This window comes from Alternaria atra (assembly GCF_907166805.1).
Source record: "Alternaria atra isolate CS162 genome assembly, contig: 25, whole genome shotgun sequence".
Classification (NCBI taxonomy): Eukaryota; Fungi; Ascomycota; class Dothideomycetes; order Pleosporales; family Pleosporaceae; genus Alternaria; species Alternaria atra.
In genome coordinates, this window is record NW_025091323.1 from 4,427,806 (window position 1) to 4,444,769 (window position 16,964).

Sequence of the window (16,964 nt, forward strand, 5' to 3'; positions counted from 1 at the left end):
CTGCTTACGGAAATAGACTGAGTCGAATCTATGTTATATGGCCTGGTGAAGGGGCGTATAACGTCAGACTTACGGAACCGTGCCTGAACAGGGCACGCGGGACCTTCCATACGGGTACGACTGTATAGGCGCGGGCCGAGAATGATGGCCTCATGCGTGTAAACCGATAGGTTCAGTCTAAAACGTGGCTGCAGTAAGACCTAGTAAAATTTGGGAGAGCGTGTATTTGATCACACAACAGGCATACTAAAAAAACATACTCCAATACTAGGAAGAGAGGCTGCTATGTTCTCACTCCCATCGTCGCAAGCGGTTGCATACGCTGTCTCGCTACCAAATCTTACTTGCCGACTTCGCTATTGACATCAAGGATAACGAAGCGATATACAAAAGGGATCGTAACCGCCCCAATGGAATGGAGCTCAGCCAAACATCTGCCCGCTCGGTCCAGTTGCATGTGGATTGCAAGCACCAATACCCGTGAAAGGAGGTAATCGCTAAAAATCTGTGCATATGCGAGTTATTGTGAGAATCTTGACACTGCTGATCCGCTACGCGTGCGCACGGATGGGGAATGAGGCGTACGAGTCCAGATCTCCATCAAACTCCACAGTTGGGCGTACTGACTATCGATCGCTTACAACGGGGTGAGCGAACTGGTTCCTCAACATTAGAGTGGAGGCTGTGGATTGCATGTTTGTTGCAAAGATCAGCGGACTACAGGGATAATTCAGCAACGGCATGAGTGGCTTTCCCACCCGCAACAACACGCATGCAAAGGCGTCGAATGCATGGTACCGTATAGCAGCGAGTGAAGATGCAGCCAAACCGGTGTACAGTGAACTGGCCGAACGAAGCTGCCATCCGCGCCGACGCGAGCAGGGCGTACTTGCTGTTTTAGGCCACGTTGAAATAGGCTAAACAACAACGGGATGTGAGTAATTCGTGAATATCCAGACTGTCGGGTCGTGGCTTGATTGCAGTTAACAGGACTGGGGAGATTTGGTAAAATGGCCGCAGACAAGTGAAGTGAGGCGAACAGACCGTCAGGCCGAAGAGTTGAGGATTAATGGATTAGGTGTCGATGTGCGCCGGTTGACGCATTGCGCACGTGCAGCACGTGTTGCGGATACGGCAGGAACGGCGCATCGGATTTTGGCAAGCTGCTCCAACCCAACGTTTCACGCAAGGGATCCCGATCGACAACTGCTGTGGTGTTCGTCCGGAGAATAGCTCCTGGAAGTCGGCCCTAATCGAGTCGATATCATGTAGCAGTAGACGCCCGCGTCCATGTGCCGATGTCCACTTGCCTTTCTCCTGATCGACTTCCCCTCTTTCAGTCGGGATGTTCTCCCTGAAACGGCCGTGCAGAGGTAGCGCCATGTCTGTGATAGTCTGCATCCAATGGCGAGACCCGGGCAAGGCTCACGAGTCGAAACACCACGCGACTATGACTCCAAGGGGACGATCACCGCCATTGCGACGCCGCTGGTCGCCGATGGACGTGGATGCGCCGCCAGCAGAAGTTACGATGCACGAAGCTGAAATTTTGCCGTACTGTTGTAGCGAACCAAGACTGTGGTGAGTGAGTGAGTGAGTGAAGGAGGTTGCGGAGCGGTGCGAGTAGAGATGAATTATGTTCATAGAAGGTAGGTAAAGTTAAACGACCCTAATAGCTGTCAAAAATAAAGAGATCTTTTGACTCCCAGAAGCGTGCTGCATGGTGCCTCGCATGGCGTGCCGACAGGAGGAAATACAGTGTACCGATCAAAATGCCATAAAGAAATCGGTCTAGATAAGATGAACGCGAATACGAAGAGCGCCACCAGATAGGAAAGATGGAATCGATACCAGTAGTAGAAGTAGGGTGTTCGGAGGCGCATCCAGCAGACGTGAATCCGTTACCCCGTAATGCGAACCCAAAGTGACAGTATCGAAGAGAAGGTGTACTGGCAGTACGTAACAGCAGCACCGCGTGTTTTCTTCTGCTGGACCAAGCAGCATCGCCAATGGCCAGGGCGGTTGACCGAAGCCAGCGGTGTAGGTATCTCTCCACAGCGTGCGCGACAACAACGACAACGGCTTCCATGTCCTCACATTACTACGCATCCACAGCAGCCCTTCTTCTCCGCCTGGTCATCCGTGTCGAACGTTGTCTTCTGGGGCCCGTTTCCGTTTGAGCCAGGGGCGCCTGTGTATGACGACATTTCCTTGTTGTATCTGCGGATTTCTCGTACGATGTCGTAAAAGGCGTTGTCAACGTTGATGCGGGATTTTGCCGATGTCTCGATGAATTTGCAGCCAAAGTTCCGCGCCAGAGTCTGGCCCTCTGCGCAAGCGTGTTAGCATACACAAATAGACAACAAATCATGCGAAGGCAAACGCACCTTGTGTCGACACTTGCCTCTCGCCGTCGAGATCGCACTTGTTGCCAACGACGATCATGGGGAAGTAGTCCTTGTCCTTTACTCTCAGGATTTGTTGCTGGAATGTCATAATCTCCTCGAAGCTCTGCCTGTCGGTTATCGAGTAGACGAGCAGGAAGCCCTCTCCTGTGCGCATGTACTGCTCGCGCATGGCCGAGTACTCCTCCTGTCCCGCCGTATCGAGCACATCGAGAAGAGCGACCTCGTCGTCGATGACACACTGCTTGCGGTACGAGTCTGGTCATGTTAGTTTGTTGTTATTGTTGTTGTTGTTGCGCGAAACGCGGTAGGTCGGAAGTTGCTCACCCTCGATGGTCGGGTCGTACTCGTCGACGAAGTGGCTCTGGATCAGCTGGATCGTCAAACACGACTTTCCGACTCCACCGCCGCCGACTACTACCAGCTTGTATTCTCGGAGAAACTGGCGCGGGTTAGCAGGGGCGCGTGCGGCGCGGGCGATGGATGGGCGCCTACCTTTGATGCCATTGTGAATGTGAAGGGGGGTGCCGGACAATGTTACAGGTCGCGGGCGATGGGTGATGTATTAGGGTATAGGGTATAGGTAGACAGGTAGGTAGAGCACAGGCAAGCTGTGGGGGAGGCGATCCAGGCAGAGGCCGGCGTGTAGTGGCGATGCGACGCGCGGTGTCAAGGCGGCAATGGATGGCGGTGGTGATGCTCGAGTCCGGATTATCAGCAGCGAGAGAAATGGGCCAGGAGAGCTCGTCGCGATAGAGAAGGACGGGAGAGCAGAGCAGGATGATCTCGGTAGCAAAAACGACCTTCTAGCTTCATCTGGGGCCTTGAAGGAGGAAGGGCTGCTCTGACTAGGACATGGGCTCTGGCGCGGCCTTAGCGCTAGCCGTGCATAGGCCTGCCCTCCAACCAAAATGGACAGCCCGCGAGCTCCACCACTGTGGGCGGCTTTCTGCACTGCTGCAAGGTGAATAGACCGGGCGTTTGTCTGCAGACGTACAAGCTTCCCTACTCGCTCCACGGCCTGGTCGCCTGCATCCCCATCTGACGCCTTCGGCACCTCTTCACGCCCAAGCCAAAAGCAAAGCCCCAGCAAAGCCCACTCTTAAAAGCGGCGACACATGGACATGCAACACCGCATGGGCGGGCTGCCTCCGACGCTTCCATGCGATCCCAGCGCCCGACGCCATGTGGCACGGAGTGCATGATGCCCTCCCACGAACCACTACTGTGCACAAGGGATGGTTCGGCATGATAGGAAGGGGGGAGGCGGGCGTGAAAGACGTTGACGTTGACGTCCATGTCTGGGGAGACAGAGCGTGTCGCTTTCGCGTTTGGGCACACTGCAGTTTTCTATTCACACCAATGGCTCTCTGTGCTTGCATGTGACTATCCAAGTATGCGGGTGCCAAAGATGAAGGATGCTGGCTTGCGGGAGCGTCACATCGAGCGGGGTCGGCGGTGCTGGGTGATGCACGCGAGTCTCGCCCCGAGAGCGAGCGGCGGTTGTCAATGTAATCATGACATCCAATTCCATGGCCAGCTTGAAAAGCAAATCTCCTCGTACCGCACAAACGCTGACCTCGATCTATCCGTCGTATCAGGGTCCAGCGAGGGCGGCCAGCCCCAGTGGCACGCGGCAAAGCTTCTACAAATCTTCGAGAAGCAACCTAGCCGTCTAGTTCGCTGACACTGATACCAGTTTTGGGTCCCAACATCATCTTCACAGGCATTCCATTCCGACACACAGTCCCTGCATCTGAACACTCAATATATACAGTGACTGCTGCACGTCTAATCTGTCAAGCCGGCTCTCTGCCAGCCTCTATGAGTCCTTGTCAGACGTTTCTCCGTCGTCTTCGCCCTCTACATTTACGCGCCTCCCCTGAACAGCCTTTTCTACTTCAGGCACTAAGCTCTCCATGAACTCGCGGTCGCGTCCTACTAGCGTCACAGTGTTGTGGTCCTTTCCCCATCGTGGATAGCTTCCCACCTTGACCCCTTTTGGCTCCGCCTTGGCAGCCAGCTCGGTGAGATATCCAGCAACGGCACTCTCAGCCATCGGAGTCGAAATTAGGATCCGCAGCACGCCTTTGCCCTCTGGATCCGTCAATCTAGGTAGGATGCGGGGCTTCAGTCCGTCTAGCATGGCTTCAAAGAGCCGCGGCACCCCAGGTAGGATATGAATGTTACCGTTCACGACGCTAACGGGAACCCAAAGTGACTCGCTGACGAAAATGACTTGATCTTCATCTGGCTTCGCATCGTCAAGAGGCAGTTCAACCATGCGTTTCTTTGCTGTGAGCGCTGCAGACTCGACGTTCCAGTCAAAGTTTGGCTGAGACTTGTGCGGCTTCGACAGGCTCTTCATCCGCTCAAAAGCCGCGTCGTGTAACTTCAATGGCAAGTTGAAAGCCTTGGCTATTGACTGGTAAGTAATATCGTCGTGACTAGGCGTTCGTTAGCTCAGCGGCTGGGTAGTGTAGCGAGTGCGCTGCACTCACGTCGGACCAATTCCGCCACTGGTCACCACCATGTCATAGTTCTTCGACATGCGTTGGACGGCTTCTATAATTTCACCCTCATCGTCTGCAATGACCTCAATGCGGCGCAAATTGATGCCCAATGAGAAGCAGAATTTGGCAAAGTACGCCTGTGAAACATTAGTCAATGTACCACGACTTCATTGTGGTATAGTCTACCGAGTTCGTATCGACTGTCTATGTTCCGTGTCAGCTGTCAGAATTACCAAGTAAATCTTCATCTACATACCTTCCCCCCGAGAACTTCATCGCCAATGATCAAACATGCCGCCGTATGAATCAAACTCTTTTGTTGTGTCGAAGCCATGACTGATGACGTTATCGATGGACGGAACGAGACAGCGGAACGATGCGCAAAGTTGGGTATAGGACGAGACAAGTGTCTGGCTACCTGATTCAGTCGTCCGAACATGGATCAGGACAAATAGCTCAGGGGAGGAGGGAGAGAGAGTATGAGTAGCTAGGTGCATGAGAAGAAAAGGCTTCTAGAAAGATGAAGGTGTATGGACATGACGGTAGTGCATTGGCTAGCGCCATCCGTCCACCTCAGGAACCCCCGCCAACAGACCCCACTAACGTGTGCCGTCCGTCAGACTCCCTCAGCCCTACACCACCCCCCGAACATCGTCAAACGCCCGTTGCGAACTTAACTTTTGCCATCGTTCGACATCATGGCAAGTGCCGCCACCACCTTACGCGCATCATACTCGCCGGTTCGCTAATACCTCGGCCCAGAGTTCCGAGGCACGATTATACACCTTCTCGGATGAGACCAAGACCAAGCTACGCAAGTTCCGTTTAGGCACCTCGCGCGCCAAAGACCCGCAGGCCGTCATCTGTTCGTATACCTACTGCTCTTGCCGCAGTCGTTCCTGCCACTGCCCACCACGTTCTACAATGGCGCTGACGCCCATGCGCGCCAGACGAAATCGATAAGAAGACGCTCGAAGTACGCCAGGCCGACGACGACGTCTACTCCGATGTACAGAGCCTCGCCGACGAGCTCCCCGACCATGCCCCGCGATTCGTGCTCTTGAGCTACCCGTTGACCCTCGTACGCTATACCCATCATACACACTGGGAGAGAGGCTGAACAATCGATAGGACTCGGGACGGTTATCGGTGCCATACGTCATGCTATACTACCTGCCGATAACATGCAACAGCGAAGTGAAGATGCTGTACGCCGGCGCAAAGGAGTTGATGCGAAATACGAGCGAGGTCAACAGGATCATCGAGATCGACAGTGCTGAGGATTTGGAAGAGATTGAGAAGCTGCTAAAGGATGTCTAGAGTGGGAGCAGGTAACGACGCGATGAGGAACGGCCGACTATGATACATCGCGCGCGGATTACAAGGACAATACCACCACATGCCGCACCAACACAGGATACTGCACAACTTCGATTCCTACCAGCAATGCCTAAAGCCGCTTCCCTACTTACACGTTCAGGTTTCATTCGTTCTATGCCATCTCATACAATCCCTGCCGTTACTGCGTTCTCCCTAACACTCGCAGAGCCAAAGTTCCAGAGCACTGGTCCCCACGTAAATATGATATCCACCTAAAGCAGCATCGAGAACGTGCGGATTATGTGCCCAATCCTACGCGCGCAGTGACCATGTAAAAACTTCCGGTATCGAACCGTCAAACTCCTAGCTATTAGCAACGGCACTTCCTATAGCTGGTATCTCTCACGCCACACGTGCACACCCCTCCCCCGGGCTGATTGGCCAGTGCCCCCATCTTTCCTCACAAATTACATGTGGACCCCCACGACACCCAACCATGGCAAAAGAAAATCTCCGTGGCACACACCACGCTGCAATGTCTGCATGGGGCAGGTACGCTGACCCTTTCGACAAACGTTCAACATGTATGATTGCGGCACGTCTTCGCATGTAGGGATGTTGACATGTGCACCCCTGTCCCAGCGGGTTTTTGGAGCGTCTGTCGCTTGCGCCGAAGTTGGAGATGGGAACACGGAAATGTTACTGCTTTCCGCAGTGATCGGCGTGAGGGGGGTTGACTCGGTAAATTGTTATGAGGACGTGAGTTGAAGAAAACGTGATTTGAAATGAACTTTGCACGGATAATGGAATTGAAGACGCGCGTTGGGCTCTGAGCATCGTGGGAATTAAGGTCCAGGAAGGCACTCGGCAAACGATGGTTTCTTCAAAGCGACCGATTTCCCTGAGATGTTGAATGGTGAGTCACTGAGCATTAGTCTGTAACAACGAGATTTGTGTTTATACGCGTTTGACCCATTTCACAAGATGGTGGGAGCGCAGCAGGACGAGCACTCTTAATATCCGTATAGGTTATCATACCAGGACCACGCTTCTACTTCAGGATGAGGTCCCTCCACGAACAATTTCCGAGACCAGCCTTTGTTCTCACCCCCTTCGTTGACTACTTCTTCCAAACGCGAGTAGCCTGTAATGGCCTTTTCTTTATCTTCGGTCTAAATCACCTCCCTCGTCGCGTCGCAAGACTACGAGGCGTCCGCGCCGAACCTAGAATTGGAAACGTGCTTGTGGGTTGGTTCTTCGAGAAACGGATTCTGCCAGAGCATTCGCACAGACCAGTCACGAAGATCGATGTGTTCGAGGGTCGCAATGTGTTTGGACGCGATTGACTTGACATCTGTCTCTGATACAACCAGATGCCAGCAGCCAGTCTTTTCATCTAGGCTATCCCTGACATCGAACCTTCTCTCGCGCGCTCCAGTGCTACCACCATGTGTCTTGTATTCAGACAAAGGTGCATATCGTGTTTAAAAACGACCTCGAGCTGTCTGCTGATATCATCTTGCCCATTGGAAGCAGCCACATGCCCGAGAATGTTACGCTTTGCAGCTTCCTTCGATCAGATGCCATTCTTTATCCAGTCTTTCGCAAGCTTGAAGGACGCTTCCCTCTCAGCATCTGTCATGCCTGGAGCCATTCTAAGCTCTCCCGAGAAGTACCCGTCGGCGCGGCTACCTTCTTGCGGGAAGATCCGGAAATTTGGTACATCCAGCCTCTTGACACATCGAGAAGTGGCCGACTCAACTGCGGCCTCAAAGTCAAAGGGATAAGCTCCTGGCGCAAGGCATAGGAGATCGTTGTGACGCACTGCTAAAGTGATAAAGTAGCCCTGAGTCATGAAGCTGTATGCCTCAGACTCCGTGTTAAACGTCCTAGTAATGTATTTGACCCGGCATTGAGGATGCATACGGCAGAAGTCTGCAACGAGCTCTAGTGTCACTGAAGACTCGAGAGGAACTACGGAAGAGTTGAAAGACAGGATTTGGTCTCCGCCAAATTCAAGCTCTACCCGTGAAAGCCAACTCGCTTTAGTTGGAGCGCATTCTTTCAAAAAACTCGGTGAACAATCGAGCTGGACGCCGAAAGGTTTCCTTGGTGTCGAACTCGCCGCAGAAGGTGACGCGATTGAGCCTGAGTTCCAAGAGAGCTGTTTCGGTGTAGAGTTGACGGCAGACAAACTTAAGTTGGTTGAAGTCTTCATCCTCATCGGAAAAGTGCTCGGCGAAATAGAACCTCCGCAAAGACAGTTGAGCCAGTGGGGAGTAAACGGGTACTTCTTGGTAACGAATGGACCGCACCCCGACTGTAAGTGCACAGTTGTAAATGCGGTTGCGTAGCTCTCCCGGGAGGCAAAGAAGAGGGCTATCGGGTTGCTCCAAGATCGGTCGCAGGCGGAGGCTGTGCAGGACGTTTTCCAAGCCTGGCGTCATGCTTCTATCGGCAGCAACAGCTTCGAGTCTGATGCAATTTTCGTAAGGAATTTAATCAATCACAATGTCTGTTTACTCACTTGGTCGTCTCATCACTTCCTGCATTAGCCATGACTTCGTTGCTTGTCTAGGCTAATGAAATCGTTATCGTGAAGTTGCAAGGAAAGGGAAATAATGATACCCTGGGGTGTTCTTGATAAACAAAAGAGCACTTGGAGGTACGTTCAAGCCTTTCCAAGTCCGAAATCAGAGGTGAAGGTGACAATCTGCCCTATCAAGGCAGCGCACGCATTGCTCTTGGCGCTGTGCTGATAACGCAATGAGCAGGTAAGTAAGACTACCGGAATTAAATTCTCCTACTTCAAATCCTGGATAACGGAAAAGTGAAGGTCACTCCGTGTAGTGGCAATAAGTCACAGAATGCAGTACAACTGGATTGGAAAGCGGGATCATTATATCCTTCTCTTGTATCTACTCATTAGCATCTGGCTGAAGCCATATCGCTCCCATATATACTGACTTGGCACAATAAACATCCTATCATGCTTCATCAATATCCTTACACTGCCCATTTGCTACGCTTCCGGAGACTCGGTCCGAACCGATATAGTACATACGGAATCGGTAGTGCAAGGACACTAATGATGCCAAGCAACGTCAAGGTCCAGTGAGTCCCCAAATTTCTGTACATGGGAATGCCAACGACGGTCATCCCGCCAGCTGCGATGTATCTGATCAACGCGACAAACGTCAAGGCCGACGCTGCGTATGCTTCGTAACTGTCAATGATGTACATGTATGCGGACATGAAGATGCAAATATTGCTAAAGCCAACGAGCAGTGATGCTGCTAAAGGTGACCATATCGAGACGGAAGCCTAGCGTCTGTTAGATCTGTACCTGGGTATATGAAGTTTGACCAGGGGATGCATGTAGTACACTTACATAGTCAGTCCAGCCCATCCAGAAGAGCCCTATAGGCAATGCAGGTGCTCCGATCATGGCGAAAAACAATCTCGACTCGCGATGTATGGCCTTGCCAGACCCATCGTCTCCGTCTTTTTCAAGTTGTCGCACGGTCTTGCGGTAGGCTACCGGGACAAGAAGCGCCGAAAGAGCTATTCCGATGAATAATCCAACGAAGCAGATGTTCGATAACCCCTCGTTGATGCCGAAAGTTTCCGCGAAAATGTAAGGGTAGCTGCAAAAATGTTAGCAATGAGCGCTAGCCACCACGTTTTGAAACATGCAAGAGGCACCTACCCATCCAGAAACGTGAACAGAATGATGTAAACAATCATCAAGTATAATGTAAAAGCCATGACGATTGGTTGCGTGCAGAGAAGAAAAGGCCGAAGGAAGGACCTAGACAAGAGCTCACCAATAGAGCCATGCGATGCTTCAGTCGCAGTCTTGAACTGTTCGTTGCCTGTAAGCTTCCGGAAGTGCTGTGCTTTATAGTGCAAAAGGCGTGGCGCGAATGACTCTCTTTTGAAGAGCAATATAAGCGTGAATGTCGCCCCAATCAGGATCAATGTTATCCATTCGGTCCACCTCCAATTGATGTTTTGCTCGTAGCCAATGTAAGCACCTATCACAGGACCTGTTCTCATTTACTGTCAGTAAACCCCACAATCGTTTGAATGTGAATGATGCAAGCACGAGAAACTGACCAAAGATTGGGCCGCCAAATGCGGGTATCGCGAATAGTGGAAATGCGAAAATCTTCTCCACCGGACTCCATAAATCTCCGACAGAGCCGCCCGCAACGGTGAGAGGGGTGCTCGCCGAAAACCCAGCTAGAAATCGAAAGACAATCTGGGCACCGAAGTTGGGGGCTAGAGCAGCTAAAGGTTGGTGTACAAAATCAGCACGTGTCTCAAATACAGTTTGTACAGCGAAAATTGACTAACCGCCTAAGACCCAACATGCGAAAACGGAGAGAGAACCGAGATAGACGGGATACCGTCCGAGTAGTTCTGATAGCGGAGACAGTAAGAGTGCACCAAGGCCAAAGCCAACCAGGAAGAGGGCAGTGGCCAATGATTCTGCTACCTCTGAAACCCCGAAGTCGGCAGACGCTCTGGTAAGCACAGCAGAGTCGATGGAAGATGCGAGGGTCGCGACAAAAGCGACGAGACATACGAGTAGTGTCGCAGAGATACGGTGTAGGGTTGAGAAATTCTTGGGGTTGAATGGATCATCGGGGCCGCTCCAGTCAACCTGGTAATAGAGCTGGTTGTTACCATCTTCTCTCAACGTGATGCCTGGGATCCGTGTGAACGGTTCACCTTTGTTTAGCTTACCAGGTGACTCCGAATCTCCCAGCTCATGTACTCCGTCGGGCAAGCGTGTAGTACGAGCGGACAATGGATCTGAAACTTCAGTTACGCGTTGCAGCTCTTCCCGTACATGTCGCTGGATAGCTCTGTATTGTAAAAAGAATGCCATAGGGGAAAGAGAAATGGCTGACAGCCCAGAGATGAGATTAGGAGATGGTATCGCAGATTTCTATAGATGTGAGAAACTGTGAAGAACGTCAACTCCATGACGTCCCTGAGCTATCATCGGATAATGAGAGTCTCCGATGCATAACCGAACGCTTTGCCTTAAAACTGGAACTTTTTTCGAATGCTCATGACGGGAGATGCGATGGTGGGCCAAAACTAGAGACTTTCGACCCACAGATGGCGCTGAAGCCCTTGTTCCCCGAGGACGCGCTTTGCCTAAGAGAGCGCTACAGTTGACGTATGTCTTCGGAAATAACTGTTGACCTAGCGATCTGGAAGAATAGGCGGCAAATACCTTATTATGCATTTTGCACGGTGTGAGTAGAACTTCACATGCTGGAGATCTAGTCTTTGTACACACTGCTCCTTTATGACGCTTTAGGAAAAACACTAGTGAGAAAGGCGACGCCCAGTTCACGCTCTGAATGTGCGTGTGAGAAGGAGAAGAAAATGTTCTCAGTGAATTCTTGAATCCACAAGCAGTTTTTAGTCACGTCTTTTGATGAACCTGACACTCTTCTGACAACAAAGCTTCATAGAGGTGGTGGGAGGTTGGTCACTTTCGGCAGGTGCGACGACTTAAAGAGTGCGCACTTGTGCGGCCGTGGGCGGCGTTCGAAGCCTCGGCAGCTGTGTCCGCGGAGATAAGAGGGTGCGTAATCCTATCAGCAGCTTCGTTGTTCTCGAATTTGACCATTATCTCTACACCTTCGAAATCGCGCTCATACTTGCTGCATGCTAGAGGGTTCGTCAAGTTGATTGGAAAAAGATCAATGATTGCGAGAAGGTCCAGGTTGTTTGTTTGGTGAAGATGTAAGGACGTAGATTCAGAAACACGTCCACACCAAGGCTGCCCTTCTGCGCATTTATTCGACACGACTTGGGGAGATTCATATGGAAAATACAGAGCGTCTTCTGCTTCGTTGTAATGCCCTTATCGAACTGTGTGGCACTTCACGCAGCTCATGAAGCTTATCTTTACTAATCTCAAGACCTCGTAGTAGCTAACCAATGATCTTGTTATAGATCTGATAACAAAATCCAACGAAAAGTCAGACACCCAAGATCAGGCTCTCTCAGCATTCTCGGTCTTCGCTGCAGCGTACTCAGCATTAGACTGGAAGCCACCTTCTGGAAGCTTGTCGAGCGTGTCATTCTCTTTGTCCAATGTTCTGAAAGTCCAGGCGAAACCGACCCAGCCGAAGAATGTCAAGATGGCAATACTCATGTACAACCATACGAGGAGTGGATCTCCAGCCAACGGCACGAAGGCTTGGGCAATCGCAGAAGAGAAGGCGTGGGTGAACCAAAACATGCCTGTAACCAAAGAGCGCATGTTTTTCGGTGCTTTTGTGTATGCATACTGCAGAGGTGAAGATACGAAGTTAGTGTATGCCTCAAATGCATTTCATACACCCAGATCTTACCTCTAATCCAGTGATCGATGCGAAGATCTCCGAGAAAGCGATGAGGATGTATGCTGGAACCTGGGTCCACACTGAGAGGTCTGGAGGTTGGTCGCAGTCCGTTGGAAACTCTCCACAAGGTGACTTTTGGTAGATGAAGTGCTGAATGACTGCTGCAACAACCATAGAAAGCATCGCGCAGATGAAACCGGCTTGGATCTTCTTCAAGGGTGTGAAGTTGATACCCCAGTGGGCAAGCCTTGGATAGATAAATTTGTCGAAGATCGGGATAGAAATCAGCAACGTGAATGGGTTCTGCAGAGAAGGAGATTTGAAGTCAGTATAAGGTTCTTATGCATCGTGCATATCTAAAACTTACCAGGTTATGCACCACGTCGTTTGGTACACCATTGAGCTTCATGGTAGACGCTTGGGAAACTAAGTTGCTGGTCCTTGAAGACGGTCAGAGCGTGACTCGTAGGTAGTTCAACGAATATCGATACTCACATCTGGCCGTAAGGCAGCCAAAATATTGGCAACCAGAAGAATACTTGACAGGCCTTGATGCCACGCCGAACTTCCTCCACCCACGCATCATCAAAGGTCATCCATACTGGCTTGTTTGCAATTTTGCTTGGTTTTGCAGCGTCCCAGATGTTTGGATCAGAGAGATTCCTCCATGTGCGCACAGGGTTGAGCGAGAAGCGCCCCTTCAGAACCAACCCGTATGTTCTCATCGACTTGACGAGCACGTCACCCTGCGGAGGCTTCTTGACGTAATGCTTACTGAAAGCAAGCATCAGAAGCGGGCAGAGGGCGAAGAGAATGGTTGGCAATGTGAAGGAAAGCCAGAAACCGACGTATTTCTCCGCGTACACTGTATTGGAGGTCAGCTCCCGTGCACCGTACAAATTGCTGGGAAATTACTTGCCCATGGAAACCTGGCCGACAAGCGCTCCAACGTTAATCAAGAGATAGTAGCGCATGTAAACTCGGGAGTAAGTAATTCCTGGATCAACGATGACCCGTTCTCCGTTTGGTTCGGTGCGAATGAAAGCTCGCGGGTGGCTGGCCTCGTATTGCTCCGCAATTAGCGGACTGATACAGCACTGTAAAGGTGGAGGTACGAAGTCAGCACATGCCTCACATGTATTTTGTATAGTCAGAACTTGCCTTGAAAAAGCCGCTAAATTTTATGAAGTCAGTATGTGTCTCATAAATACTTGGTACAAGGAGAGACACTTACACGCCCGTTCCAAACAAGATCAATCCCAAAATGAATGAGGCAAGAGCTCCTTCAGGGTTTGGCCCCATAACCTGGGGGATCGCGGCGATGATGATCAGGATATGTCCGAGTGTCGCGACACCAATTGCGAAATAGATCGTTTTGAACTGCGAAGGTGAAGATACGAAGTCAGTGTGTGTCTCACATGCATTTCGTACAGTCACAACTTACCTTGCCCCAATATTCGTCTGCAACCCATCCGCCTAAAGAAAAGGGCTTAGTATAATTCTTGCTCGACAACAAGGAGCATGCTTACCAACTAAAGGCATGATATACGAAAAGAAAGAATTGAATTGGACGAGGCCTGTACTAGCACGTTGACCCATTCCAAGTGCACCAGGTTGGCCATCACCTGCAGCGCCTGCTTCTGGGAAAGGTCCTGAGGTAGGCAGGTCTCTCTGAATGAAGTTGACGAATACTGCGGTCGTTCCATAGTAGGCGAAACGCTCACACATCTCCACGATACCGATGATGTAAACTATTAGTAGTTTCGAACGTTAGCGCATGATACACAAAAGCCTCACGAAGAGGATGCGCTCACTCATCCAGTTAACTTTGCCATACACACGACGGAGCTGCCGCCAATCTTCTTCAGTAGGGTATTGCTCGCCATTAGGGCCGAGAAGGCTCTCGGAAGTCGACACAAACTTGTCTTGCTTTTCCAGGCTCGCACTACCCCGTGTGTCGTTGTGAGGGGCGTGTACATTCGCCAGTGCCTAAAGATAGGTGTACGAAGTAAGTATCTGTCTCACATGTAGTTTGTACACGGGATTTACTTGCGGCTTCGACAACTTCTAAATTAGCGCCAGTAGACATGGCGACAGGTGAGAAAGGAATAGAACTGTCTGTAACACGATTATCGACTCATCGGGCTATATAAGTCTCTACAACATATTCCTTCAGTTTTCGAGCTGCCTCATTCAGCAAAGTTGTGGGATTGTATTACCATTCACAACGTTCTCGGCACCAAACAACCCTTCCACTACCCTGGTCGCCCAGAAATAATTTTCTGTGAATGGCGCTCGGTACTCGCTCGAATCCCATCCTGCGTTCTTGGATTTTCTGGGTATCTCGGATATGCGGTTGGCGCCGAGCGATACTAAGGCTGCGCCGTTCTTGAACGTTTGTAACCTAATCTTGGCAGGCATCACTATGCCAGGCCAAGCACGTAATATCCAATGAAACGTGTGAGAGAGATACGGAGGGGCTGTTGGCCACCTGATAGCGATGCAAGGTTGTCCAATATCCAAGATCTGACAATACCTTGACATACCTACTTTATATCGCGACCTTCCTCATCAAGCGGCGTGGCAACCTTTACGCAGAAGGTGTAAGTCGTGTGCACATTGCCCAAGAAAACAAAAGAATATCTTTACTAATTTGCTACTCCTGGGTATATACGAAATCATCGTCGTGGTGGACTTTTCGAGTGAACGGTCAATGCTGGTGAAGGAGGCGAGATTGCTGTATTTGATGTTGGGCCTGAATACATCGCTATCGAGTGGACAGTGAGAGGTTAGATGCAGAAGAGAAGACCGCTTCCATAGTAACTGTCAGTGTCGAGAACAAAGGATGAAGGAGGCCGCACCTCATAGGAGCGCCAAGCATGCCCCGCACAACTAAATAGCTTTTGACCAGCACCAACTCTCCTTGCCCACTCACCTGTGCAGCGACTCTGGAAGCATTGGAAGCTTCATCTATGCGGTGCACATGCAGAGCGCATGCTAGAAACCTGTCATCAAGGCCATACTTGAGCGATAAATCTGTTGCAGTTACCTGCTCCCTTCAGTACAGGCCCAATCACAAGCGCGGTAAATACCTACGTACACATTGCTAACATATGGACTAACATGATGGACGCCAAAAGCTATTCTTTCATCGATAGTCATTACCTGGTGAAATTTTGACTATTAAACAACTTGTATCGTCGCTGATTAGCGTAGAACAAATATCTCTGTATGTTTAGAGCATCATAGGATATCCGGTCATCCGCTCGCGACCATCGCAACTAGAAATCCTTCATGCTAGGGCGATAAGCAAGCAACTCTTCTTCAGTCTTCCTCAGCTTCTCTATTTCAGAGTCTAGTCTCTTTCTCCGCTGGTCATACGAGCCCCTTTCCGAATCCTTCTTTTTATCGTAAGCCAAAGAATGATTCATAAGCAGTCGAATCTTCCAATCTTCAAACAACACATCTTTCGCAACTCTTTTGTTCCAGAGCAGCGCATTCAGTACATTCTGCATACGTTACGCATATGTCGCCTTAGCACAGGCCTCGAGGCCTCGATGGGGTTTAAGCGCTCTGTTGAACTGAGCCGGCCCTCGGAAACTGTTCTTGCACCGGTGGATCAAAGCCAGAAAGATCTCGCGATACGTTGCTTCAAGAATTAGAGAGTCGTAAGCTTTTAAACAAACTGTTTTGGCCGCGCTTAAGTTTTCGGGATCTTTGATGAGTTCCAAGTTGAGCATGGCAAGGACAAGCTTCCGTACCCAGAACTCGGCATGTTGCTCTAAATCTGGAATAGAAGGGTCAGAGCGAGGATCCACTTGAGTCGTTCGCTATATCCTCCGCCTATACTCTCGAGCGTTGTCCCACCGGATGCTGGTGACAGACGCTGGTGCAGTATGATGGGCAATCCCTAAATTTTGACTGAGTGGTGGGAACATGACGGCTAGGTATAGGTTTGGGTATGATGGTGGAAGATGAAGTTTTCGGCGTCCCTCTCTGACAAGACTCAAAGACACGCATTAGGGTATGAACAACTTGTGAATATTAACATGGAACATCAAGCGTCCGCTGGTCATTGGAAGCTCAGCCGCTGGCGCTTAGATTCGGAACAAGTGGGTAATGTGAGCATGTGACAAGCTCTTCACATTGATATTAGACCGAGCGCATCCATGTTCTAGTGTCTAGAGCAATGCAACGCAGTGAACCCTCTAGATCGGGTGCTTGCAGATCCCGCCATGTCATTCACAGCACTCGCTTGCTTTGTTCGAGTCACGAGCATACGATGCTTTCACACTGCCTTTGCTGTGCAGTGTCGCCTCATGGTGCGTTCAGCCCCCACCGTCAAGTTATTG

General features: G+C 50.6%; 6 protein-coding genes across 6 annotated transcripts; 1 reads left to right on the forward strand and 5 right to left on the reverse strand.

Moving 5' to 3' along the window:
* Positions 1–2,093: 2,093 nt before the first annotated feature.
* Positions 2,094–2,912, reverse strand: ALTATR162_LOCUS6544 (uncharacterized protein; the record flags this gene model as incomplete). The annotated part of the gene is made up of 4 exons (XM_043314166.1): positions 2,094–2,329; positions 2,388–2,663; positions 2,733–2,847; positions 2,901–2,912. 4 exons carry the CDS (start codon positions 2,910–2,912, stop codon positions 2,094–2,096), a joined length of 639 nt encoding a protein of 212 aa, XP_043170101.1.
* Positions 2,913–4,227: 1,315 nt separating this feature from the next.
* Positions 4,228–5,252, reverse strand: ALTATR162_LOCUS6545 (uncharacterized protein; the record flags this gene model as incomplete). Its single annotated transcript, XM_043314167.1, has 4 exons — positions 4,228–4,852; positions 4,907–5,055; positions 5,105–5,122; positions 5,175–5,252. The coding sequence occupies 4 exons, from the start codon at positions 5,250–5,252 to the stop codon at positions 4,228–4,230; spliced, it is 870 nt and encodes a 289-aa protein (XP_043170102.1).
* A 186-nt stretch (positions 5,253–5,438) lies between these two features.
* ALTATR162_LOCUS6546 (uncharacterized protein) lies at positions 5,439–6,238 on the forward strand (the record flags this gene model as incomplete). Its single annotated transcript, XM_043314168.1, has 4 exons — positions 5,439–5,606; positions 5,681–5,783; positions 5,869–5,999; positions 6,050–6,238. The coding sequence occupies 4 exons, from the start codon at positions 5,439–5,441 to the stop codon at positions 6,236–6,238; spliced, it is 591 nt and encodes a 196-aa protein (XP_043170103.1).
* Positions 6,239–7,814: 1,576 nt separating this feature from the next.
* On the reverse strand, positions 7,815–8,797 carry ALTATR162_LOCUS6547 (uncharacterized protein; the record flags this gene model as incomplete). The annotated part of the gene is made up of 3 exons (XM_043314169.1): positions 7,815–8,281; positions 8,334–8,713; positions 8,766–8,797. 3 exons carry the CDS (start codon positions 8,795–8,797, stop codon positions 7,815–7,817), a joined length of 879 nt encoding a protein of 292 aa, XP_043170104.1.
* Positions 8,798–9,244: 447 nt separating this feature from the next.
* ALTATR162_LOCUS6548 (uncharacterized protein) lies at positions 9,245–11,135 on the reverse strand (the record flags this gene model as incomplete). Its single annotated transcript, XM_043314170.1, has 5 exons — positions 9,245–9,562; positions 9,630–9,885; positions 9,948–10,275; positions 10,358–10,531; positions 10,598–11,135. The coding sequence occupies 5 exons, from the start codon at positions 11,133–11,135 to the stop codon at positions 9,245–9,247; spliced, it is 1,614 nt and encodes a 537-aa protein (XP_043170105.1).
* A 1,125-nt stretch (positions 11,136–12,260) lies between these two features.
* Positions 12,261–14,701, reverse strand: ALTATR162_LOCUS6549 (uncharacterized protein; the record flags this gene model as incomplete). The annotated part of the gene is made up of 7 exons (XM_043314171.1): positions 12,261–12,557; positions 12,622–12,915; positions 12,980–13,052; positions 13,108–13,477; positions 14,142–14,363; positions 14,427–14,601; positions 14,651–14,701. 7 exons carry the CDS (start codon positions 14,699–14,701, stop codon positions 12,261–12,263), a joined length of 1,482 nt encoding a protein of 493 aa, XP_043170106.1.
* Positions 14,702–16,964: the final 2,263 nt, after the last annotated feature.